We start from the raw sequence: 10,630 nt of genomic DNA, 5'->3' as shown, positions 1-10,630 counted from the left end.
GCAATAGTGTTAGACGTGCGTTACGTATCTATTACGTAGTCACCGTTTGTATATGGGTTTATTGAGTTACGATTATTATGTAATGTCATCAACATATGAAACGTGATCGTTTTACCGATTTAGCATCACCAAGCCGGGCTCCCTGTGGCACTACGACACAGTAGAAGATGCTTGTTTTTTTTTGTTTTTTTTTAAATATCTTAATCGTTTGTTAAAAAATACACTGGACCTTCGCCGTGGCTCGAATGACCAACGATTGGGTTTCCTAAGAAGATATAACTAGCTAAAAACTAGTGTGAGCTGCGTCGGTGTTTCTAATGAAACAGTAATGATAAAAGGTAAATTATACACCGTGAAAAGAGGAAAAAACTTACTGACGTTTCGGACGCTAGTCCTTCGTCGGAGTAAAAGAGAAAGAGGTGTTAGAAAGGAGTGTATATATGATAGAATAAGACAAAAGAAACCAATGAGAGCAAGGTAGGCAAGGAAACAAAAACAAACAATCAAAAGACAAAAGAAAAGGTTAGTTGAAAGTAAAGCGTTCATTAATCCCGTTAAGACTAAGAGTGCCCAATAGGTGAATAAGCCGCATTTCTTTGGTCTACATCTACATCTACATGATTTATTTGCAAAATCCAAAAGGACGTCTAGCAAATTCCAGTGCAAGTGCAAGATTAATTAAATAAATAAATATGTGCAAATAAAGTAATAATAATTGTGCTAATAATGATTAAATAAATAATAATCACTTAACATGTGGTTTTACCAATAATACAGACCCCAATCAACCTCATATCGGCAACCTTCCAGTTATACCTTAACTGGACAGGCCCCGACATGGGGCCAACCAGGCAGCTATACGATTTATAGGCAATGGAACCCCACGCCCCCTAGTCATGGAACAATTCCGACCCGAAAAACCCGACGACTACCAAACCGGACTAGGTCTACTGCCTCGTCCAATTTGGCAGCCACTGGAGTCCCCCATCCAACTATTCCCCAACCGGGCAGCATGGAGCTCCATTACCCATGCTAGTTGATAAAACTAGAACTTTAAGCAGAGATATGATTATTTACAGCTGTTTTAAAATTACACCTTTTGCTGTTCATTAACCGCAAAGGAATATTCATTGAAGCGAAGAAGCATTGTCATTAGAGCGAACAGGCATACAATAAGGCGAACGGAGTCTCAATAGTGCAATGGAACGTTCATTAAGAAATTTAGCATTGAATTTGACAATCATGAATATGTTTGCGTGGGTTCGTTAACGTTTTCAAACAATAAACCACAACACGCATTCAATACAGTGTTGTTTGGACATTTATTTACGCAATACAATATAAGTATATTGTGCTTTTACGATTGTCAAATTCAATGCTAAATTTCATAATGAAAGTTCCATCGCACTATTGAGACTCCGTTCGCCTTATTGTATGCCTGTTCGCTCTAATGACAATGCTTCTTCGCTTCAATGAATATTCCTTTGCGGTTAATGAACAGCAAAAGGTGTAATTGCTCAAACAGCTTAATAAACAGTTGAATATTTGGTGTAAATTTATATTTCATCCAATAATTAAATAAATTATCAGTAGAAAGATATAAAATTATTGAATGAAAGTCTTCTTTGTTTTGCCGATAGGACCCCGCGATAGGAGGCGAACAAAGCTGCATTTTTCTTGAACGAAAAACATACGATACGACCGAATTCTAAAGATTTACGAAGCTAAATAAAGGACGAATATTTGTTGTCGTAATATGCTCTCCGTGTTATATTTCCTCCAGCATTAAAATAATTAAGCTTATCTATAGAAATATAAAAAGTTTTGAGAGAAAGTCTTTGATTTGTCGATTCATCGAGAAAATGCTTGTAAAAATATATATATATATATGCGATTGTTTGCTAAAAAACACACCTGAATTCTTGAAAAACACTTCTTGATCCATCTTTGACTACATGAAAGTTTTTTTTAAATTTTTTGTGCATTTGAGAGCCGCATTTGTGGGTAGTTTTGCTTTGACATCAAGCGGGATTCCTGTGTCGTGTACGCGGATGGACGGACGGACGGACGGACGCACGGACGGAAGTGACGTCGCCAATAATAAAAATGAATGATTGGGTTTCCTGTGTAGTGTGTTAGTGCGCATGTCACATGGTTTATTAAAAATGGCGTCCAAACCAAGAGTAACATCGGCTGTAGTTGTTTCAGAAAATTTCCAAAAAAACCACCAAAGGAGGTAATTATATTCACCAGCTGTTCACAAGATTATATTAAGGAACCAAATATTGGATATATTCCCTTGTTTTCCGGATCACTTTCACTGATTAATAGATCTTTGCCAAAATAGCAAGCTTATTTTACCACATTTTTCTAAGCCAGAAAGCAAAAATCTTATTCACTTGATCAATGCTTGATCAAATACGGCCAGAAAAGTGGAAAATCAGATGCATTCGATATTTAAGCGCACAGATAATTCTATAGACATACAACTAAGTAAGGTATCTGTTAGACCAATCATACTGCTTGAGAATTTACTCTCTATCAAATCAAATGCCTGAAACATGGCATAAACATGACGCAGACGTGGTCACGCCAAGGTCATGGAACTGCGAGAGCAACCAAATTGAAAGAATCAGCCAATTGAAATATTTCTAGAATACATCACAGCACGGATTCTTACGGCTTTGAGCTTTTCACAGTCATGGGAAAGTCATTGCATTGATGCATGTTACAGCATCATAGCTTCCGTCCGAAACGTCAGTAAGTTTTTTCATCTTTTCACGGTGTAAAATTTACCTTTTTATCATTACTGTTTCATTAGCAACACTGACGCAGTTCACACCAGTTTTTAGCTAGTTATCTCTTTTTAAACGCACAGATTAACTTATGCAGTTTATATCTGTGTAATTATACTTATAGAGAAAGGGAGAGGAGGCGCAGATCTTCTGAAAGTGGTGAATATGAATATCATAGACGGCATAGCCAGCGTGATCAATTACACAAAGATGACAGACGGCTTGGAAGAAGTCATATGCGTACGAGAAGAAAAAGTGAAAATAATGATGACAATGATAGAGACAAGAACAGAAAAGGTTTACAAAGTGAGAAAATGGAAAGAGTCAGTGTCTTTGACAGATTGAACTCAGGATTCTCAAGGAATCAACAGAGAGATGAAAGACAAGTGGTAGAAGTGGAGACCGATCCGTGTGATGTTCCTCGAGGGAAGAGATACTTCGAGGTAAATTGCGCCAAGATTTTCCATGCTACATTATTGCTGTTTTCATTGCTACACGCTTATCGAGACATGCAACAATCAAGCAACTCAGAAATTGGGCAATACTAGACCACCATCAATCAAATAGAATATTAGAAGTAAATAAGAACCTACACTGACAAACAACTTTTTTGATTGAGACTAAAAATCTCAAAAATATTGCGCAATTTCCATGTCGTAGCTGTTGTCTTGATCATTTATTACATGTCTAAGGCTCGTAATTCATCTATTACGCATGTTCTCATTACATGTATATTGTGGTCCAAAATGGAAAAATATTATGTCCAAGGTAGAATAAAATAAAAATACTGGATTTTCTCCTCGAATACTGTATCTCCAAAACTAAAACTTTGCAGTAATTTATTTCCCGTATGTTACTACCTATTTATGTCGTACCTTTTGTTTCAACAAAAGCTTAAATAAATGGCTAGGAATCTGCCTAGATGAAACCTACTTGTACTTTATTTTGGTCCCTTTGCTGGCTAACACTGGACACTTTGTTCATAAAAAGTCTCTTAATTGATGGAAACACTTAGCCTGAAAGAATTCAATGGAACAGTTATCGTAGATTGATAAGTTTTACACCGTAGTGAAAATAGGAACTGACGTTTCGGACGTTAGTCCTTCGTCAGAGTCAATAGAAAGTAAGAGTGAGAGAGATGTTTATATAGTAGAGGAGAGAGAAAACAAACCAATAAGAAAAAAGCAAGCCATAAAACAAAGGAAAACAAAAGGATCGAAAGCAACAATGGGTGAGAAATAACTTAATTATAAGCGAAGCGTTCATTCATCCCGTGGGGATTAACGGTGCCAAGTGAATGAATTAAGCGCATTTAAAAGTCCACGCTAGTGTTTACTAGCCATCATCTAAGAATTCAATGGCATATTGGTAAAACATTTGTTGACTGACATATGGCACATGTGTCACGATGTAAAATGAAATAGAAATAGAATAATTTGTTCATACATGTATTTAGTAAAAAGAGCATCCAGCATGAGTTTAAATTTTATTGCTTTAGTTGGTTGGTAATCCCACAGTAAATACCTTTCATTCCAAAAGATGTGTTGAAGTACCCAATACTGTGTTTCTGTAGTGACTGATTTAATAGTTTTGTCATCTTTTCACGGTGTATAATTTACCTTTTTATCATTACTGTTTCATTAGAAACACCAACGCAGCTCACACCAGTTTTTAGCTAGTTATATCTTCTTAATACGACAAATATGGTGTGTTGCACTGTAATTGAAATTAAAACTTTTCCCAAGAGGTCAGGGACACAACAACAGATTTCTTCAATTACTGTGGGCCGCATGAACTATGTATTCATCTATGTTTGTGTGTATTTTTATAGCATGATGACCGTGGTGCTGACCGTGGTGCTGATCGTGGAAGAGGCTACATGTTTAACAGACAAAGCAACAGAAACCCCAGACAGATTTTACAAAGGCAAAGATCCAGAAGTCCTGTTTGGAAACATGATCGCTTTCAAGACAGGAGAGAGAGGGTAAATAGTGTATTGTTTGATTATTATCGTACAATGGGTCTCCCTTGGCAGGTGAAGAAAGGGAGGATTAATCATTGACTATGGTACACTGACCAAATCCTAGCAGCTAACTTATGCATGGCAAACTCTGAAATAACAACCTCTGGGCTTATCAAACTGGGGCACAGCTGAGTCACAGATCAAACCTGAAACAACCTCTGGGCTGATCTAAATCAGGGCATGGCTTACTCAAGTTGAACCCTGAAACAACCTTTGGGCTGATCTACTGTAAGTCAGGGCACGGCTAACTCACAGGTCAAACCCTGAAACAACCTCTTGACTGATCTAAGTCAGGGCACGGCTAACTCACAGGTCAAACCCTGAAACAACCTCTTGACTGATCTAAGTCAGGGCACGGCTAACTCACAGGTCAAACCCTGAAACAAACTCTTGACTGATCTAAGTCAGGACACAGCTAACTCACAGGTCTAACCCTGAAGCAACCTCTGATCTAAGTCAGCTAGCTAATACATTGCTACACTGTGTAACTTCTCTTGATCATGCGTCGTTTTCTACCCTCACATTGGTTGTCAGACAAACATAGTGAACCTGTCAATTGTAATGTTCTTTAAGTCTATTATTAGCTGTGTTATTTACCTAGATTCATCTAGTGCCTTTTTCTCAAGGTTCAACCTCGTCATATTGGGTTTTTTCTTGCTCTTTTAAGGGTTTTGATAACAGGAGACAGAACAGGAGAAGCCCAGTGTGGAAACACGACAAGTTTGAAGAACAAGAAATTGAGAACAAAAAGGTAATAAAATAATGATGTATTAAATCAGTTTTTCATTAACCCGTGAAACAAAGTGTACTAATTAGAGGATAATAGTGAGATAAACAGATAAACATTGTATATTAATATGATTTTCTTCTTTTTTTTTTCATTACCTTTTCTTTCTCATTGTCTTCATGACCCTATGTGTGCCAATATCCTTTTAGAAATAGTAATGATGAAAAGGTAAATTATACGCCATGGAAAGATGAAAAAATGGACGCTGTAGTATACGAGTAGAGTTGTTTGTTGGTTCTCTCCTGTGTAGTATGTGAGTAGAGTTGTTTGTTGGTTCTCTCCTGTGTAGTATGTGAGTAGAGTTGTTTGTTGGTTCTCTCCTGTGTAGTATGTGAGTAGAGATGTTTATTGGTTCTCTCCTGTGTAGTATGTGAGTAGAATTGTTTGTTGGTTCTCTCCTGTGTAGTATGTGAGTAGAGTTGTTTGTTGGTTCTCTCCTGTGTAGAATGTGAGTAGAGTTGTTTGTTGGTTCTCTCCTGTGTAGTATGTGAGTAGAGTTGTTTGTTAGTTCTCTCCTGTGTAGTATGTGAGTAGAGTTATTTGTTGGCTCTCTCCTGTATAGTATGTGAATAGAGTTGTTTGTTGGTTCTCTCCTGTGTAGTAAGAGAGTAGAGTTGTTTGTTGGTTCTCTCCTGTGTAGTATGTGAGTAGAGTTGTTTGTTGGTTCTCTCCTGTGTAGTATGTGAATAGAGTTGTTTGTTGGTTCTCTCCTGTGTAGTATGTGAGTAGAGTTGTTTGTTGGTTCTCTCCTGTGTAGTATGTGAGTAGAGTTGTTTGTTGGTTCTCTCCTGTGTAGTATGTGAGTAGAGATGTTTATTGGTTCTCTCCTGTGTAGTATGTGAGTAGAATTGTTTGTTGGTTCTCTCCTGTGTAGTATGTGAGTAGAGTTGTTTGTTGGTTATCTCGTGTGTAGAATGTGAGTAGAGTTGTTTGTTGGTTCTCTCCTGTGTAGTATGTGAGTAGAGTTGTTTGTTTGTTCTCTCCTGTGTAGTATGTGAGTAGAGTTATTTGTTGGCTCTCTCCTGTATAGTATGTGAGTAGAGTTGTTTGTTGGTTCTCTCCTGTGTAGTACGAGAGTAGAGTTGTTTGTTGGTTCTCTCCTGTGTAGTATGTGAGTAGAGTTGTTTGTTGGTTCTCTCCTGTGTAGTATGTGACTAGAGTTGTTTGTTGGTTCTCTCCTGTGTAGTATGTGAGTAAAGTTGTTTGTTGGTTCTCTCCTGTGTAGTATGTGAGTAGAGTTGTTTGTTGGTTCTCTCCTGTGTAGTATGTGAGTAGAGTTGTTTGTTGGTTCTCTCCTGTGTAGTATGTGAGTAGAGTTGTTTGTTGGTTCTCTCCTGTGTAGTACGAGAGTAGAGTTGTTTGTTGGTTCTCTCCTGTGTAGTATGTGAGTAGAGTTGTTTGTTGGTTCTCTCCTGTGTAGTATGTGAATAGAGTTGTTTGTTGGTTCTCTCCTGTGTAGTATGTGAGTAGAGTTGTTTGTTGGTTCTCTCCTGTGTAGTATGTGAGTAGAGTTGTTTGTTGGTTCTCTCTTGTGTAGTATGTGAGTAGAGTTGTTTGTTGGTTCTCTCCTGTGTTGTATGTGAGTAGAGTCGTTTGTTGGTTCTCTCCTGTGTAGTATGTGAGTAGAGTTGTTTGTTGGTTCTCTCCTGTGTAGTATTTGAGTAGAGTCGTTTGTTGGTTCTCTCCTGTGTAGTATGTGAGTAGAGTTGTTTGTTGGTTCTCTCCTGTGTAGTATGTGAGTAGAGATGTTTATTGGTTCTCTCCTGTGTAGTATGTGAGTAGAGTTGTTTGTTGGTTCTCTCCTGTGTAGTATGTGAGTAGAGTTGTTTGTTGGTTCTCTCCTGTGTAGTATGTGAGTAGAGTTATTTGTTGGCTCTCTCCTGTATAGTATGTGAGTAGAGTTGTTTGTTGGTTCTCTCCTGTGTAGTAAGAGAGTAGAGTTGTTTGTTGGTTCTCTCCTGTGTAGTATGTGAGTAGAGTTGTTTGTTGGTTCTCTCCTGTGTAGTATGTGAATAGAGTTGTTTGTTGGTTCTCTCCTGTGTAGTATGTGAGTAGAGTTGTTTGTTGGTTCTCTCCTGTGTAGTATGTGAGTAGAGTTGTTTGTTGCTTCTCTCTTGTGTAGTATGTGAGTAGAGTTGTTTGTTGGTTCTCTCCTGTGTTGTATGTGAGTAGAGTCGTTTGTTGGTTCTCTCCTGTGTAGTATGTGAGTAGAGTTGTTTGTTGGTTCTCTCCTGTGTAGTATTTGAGTAGAGTCGTTTGTTGGTTCTCTCCTGTGTAGTATGTGAGTAGAGTTGTTTGTTGGTTCTCTCCTGTGTAGTATGTGAGTAGAGTTGTTTGTTGGTTCTCTCCTGTGTAGTATGTAAGTAGAGTTATTTGTTGGTTCTCTCCTGTGTAGTATGTGTGTAGAGTTGTTTGTTGGTTATCTCGTGTGTAGTATGTGAGTAGAGTTGTTTGTTGGTTATCTCGTGTGTAGTATGTGAGTAGAGTTGTTTGTTGGTTTTCTCCTGTGTAGTATGTGAGTAGAGTTGTTTGTTGGTTCTCTCCTGTGTAGTATGTGTGTAGAGTTGTTTGTTGGTTCTCTCTTGTGTAGTATGTGAGTAGAGTTGTTTGTTGGTTCTCTCCTGTGTAGTATGTGAATAGAGTTGTTTGTTGGTTCTCTCCTGTGTAGTATGTGAGTAGAGTTGTTTGTTGGTTCTCTCCTGTGTAGTATGTGAATAGAGTTGTTTGTTGGTTCTCTCCTGTGTAGTATGTGAGTAGAGTTGTTTGTTGGTTCTCTCCTGTGTAGTATGTGAATAGAGTTGTTTGTTGGTTCTCTCTTGTGTAGTATGTGAGTAGAGTTGTTTGTTGGTTCTCTCCTGTGTAGTATGTGAATAGAGTTGTTTGTTGGTTCTCTCCTGTGTAGTATGTGAGTAGAGTTGTTTGTTGTTTCTCTCCTGTGTAGTATGTGAGTAGAGTTGTTTGTTGGTTCTCTCCTGTGTAGTATGTGAGTAGAGTTGTTTGTTGGTTCTCTCCTGTGTAGTATGTGAGTAGAGTTATTTGTTGGCTCTCTCCTGTATAGTATGTGAGTAGAGTTGTTTGTTGGTTCTCTCCTGTGTAGTATGTGTGTAGAGTTGTTTGTTGGTTATCTCGTGTGTAGTATGTGAGTAGAGTTGTTTGTTGGTTCTCTCCTGTGTAGTATGTGAGTAGAGTCGTTTGTTGGTTCTCTCCTGTGTAGTATGTGTGTAGAGTTGTTTGTTGGTTCTCTCTTGTGTAGTATGTGAGTAGAGTTGTTTGTTGGTTCTCTCCTGTGTAGTATGTGAGTAGAGTTGTTTGTTGGTTCTCTCCTGTGTAGTATGTGAGTAGAGTTATTTGTTGGATCTCTCCTGTATAGTATGTGAGTAGAGTTGTTTGTTGGTTCTCTCCTGTGTAGTATGTGAGTAGAGTTGTTTGTTGGTTCTCTCCTGTGTAGTATGTGAGTAGAGTTGTTTGTTGGTTCTCTCCTGTGTAGTATGTGAGTAGAGTTGTTTGTTGGTTCTCTCATGTGTAGTATGTGAGTAGAGTTGTTTGCTGGTTCTCTCCTGTGTAGTATGTGTGTAGAGTTGTTGTTGTACCGAATTCTTTGCGAAATGATCCAAGTTTGATAGAGAAAATCCAAGTTGAAGTTTATGCAAATGAATGCAGACGAATCTATATCAGATATAAAACCTCCTTCGTGGTCATGATTTCTATTGTGTTTCTTTCATGAATTATTAATGACTTTTTTATGTTAAAAATAGTGCTCAGTCAATGCTCTCAGTCATAATACTTGATGTATTTTAATTATTGGTGACTAGGATTTAATAAAATACTGAGTAAATCATTATTTTTGTTTTAGGACAACAGGCATGAGGACGAAACTTGAACAGATCTACTGTAGATAATGGACTGCAAGAATCCTTTATACCTCAAGCATAATGACATTTTATAGGTCTACACTTCCAGAATCCTTCTTCAGTAGCTTTTTTGTTATGCTAATTTTCACTATATTCTCTACTTTCACATCCCCATAATGCCTTGCTTCTTTGGGGGGTAACCAATCAAAAAACTGTCCCAAATTGAAAGGTTTCTTAATTGAATTTATACTATACCTGCTTTTATCTGTACAATACTGATTATCAGTTTATTCCAAGTTATTTTTGCGTGTACAGATCATCAAGAGTTTTGGTCTTACAGAAAATGTATTGACTTACGTAAAAATGTTTAAAATTTACCTTAAACGTCTTCAAGCTTCTATCTTTTTCTGTTTTTTACTTCATTTTATTTTTGGATACCAAACAAGGTATTTTCAACATTGTCTGATCAGCCTTCAGCAAAATAAGTGGGTTTTTACCCTCTGGTTACCCCCCCAAAGACGCAAAGTATTATGGGGATGTGAAAGTCGAGAATTGTCTTTGTGTAGACCCCTTGCAGCATGCCGGAATGCAGCTCAATTTGGAGGACATAAAAATAGGTTTCCAATAATTTCTGGAGATTGAAATTCTTTTTTCCCCCTCCAAATTGAGCTGCTTTGACGTCATGTGCAAGGGGTCTATTTTCAAAGGAGTTTTTAAATCAACATTTAAATATGAGAGATTTTGAAAAGGATCTTGGTAGTTTAGGTACTAAACATCACTAGGATTAAGACTCATTACAACCTCCAACGTTTATATTATACATCTTAGAATGTAGTACAAATGTACATGAGACATGAATCATTTGTAGACCTTATTTTACAGTAAAAAAGAACTGTAAACTAGTTGAATATACTTCAGTTTGTTTGTGATTTTTTGGGGATCAAGAATAGTTCATGTTTGTTGACTATCAGGGGAGGATTTTCTGAGGCTTCAGATCAAATTTGTGTGTCCAGAAGCATTCAAACATGCAAGATACAGGGCCGTAACCAGAACTTTTACAGGGAGGGAGCACATTGAATAAAATCGGACCATTGATGGTTTTTTTTATTACCATCTCAGTGGCGTAACTAGGGATCTTGCAGGGAGGTGCACAGGCAATAAATTGCAGAAACAA

The 10,630-nt window shown here is 37.6% G+C and overlaps 1 protein-coding gene across 1 annotated transcript; it reads left to right on the top strand.

Moving 5' to 3' along the window:
* Positions 1-2,165: 2,165 nt before the first annotated feature.
* Positions 2,166-10,368, top strand: LOC116304185 (uncharacterized). Its single transcript, XM_089029283.1, has 5 exons — positions 2,166-2,236; positions 2,920-3,238; positions 4,627-4,779; positions 5,486-5,569; positions 9,459-10,368. Exons 1-5 carry the CDS (start codon positions 2,166-2,168, stop codon positions 9,483-9,485), a joined length of 654 nt encoding a protein of 217 aa, XP_088885409.1. The 3' UTR covers positions 9,486-10,368.
* Positions 10,369-10,630: the final 262 nt, after the last annotated feature.

The sequence above is a fragment of the Actinia tenebrosa genome, unplaced genomic scaffold (genome assembly GCF_029948245.1).
Source record: "Actinia tenebrosa isolate PJP-AT-01 unplaced genomic scaffold, QUT_ActTen_1.0 PGA_scaffold13__45_contigs__length_12533684, whole genome shotgun sequence".
NCBI lineage: Eukaryota > Metazoa > Cnidaria > Anthozoa > Actiniaria > Actiniidae > Actinia > Actinia tenebrosa.
Note: the sequence above shows the minus strand (reverse complement) of the source record. Positions and strands in the feature narration are given on the sequence as shown.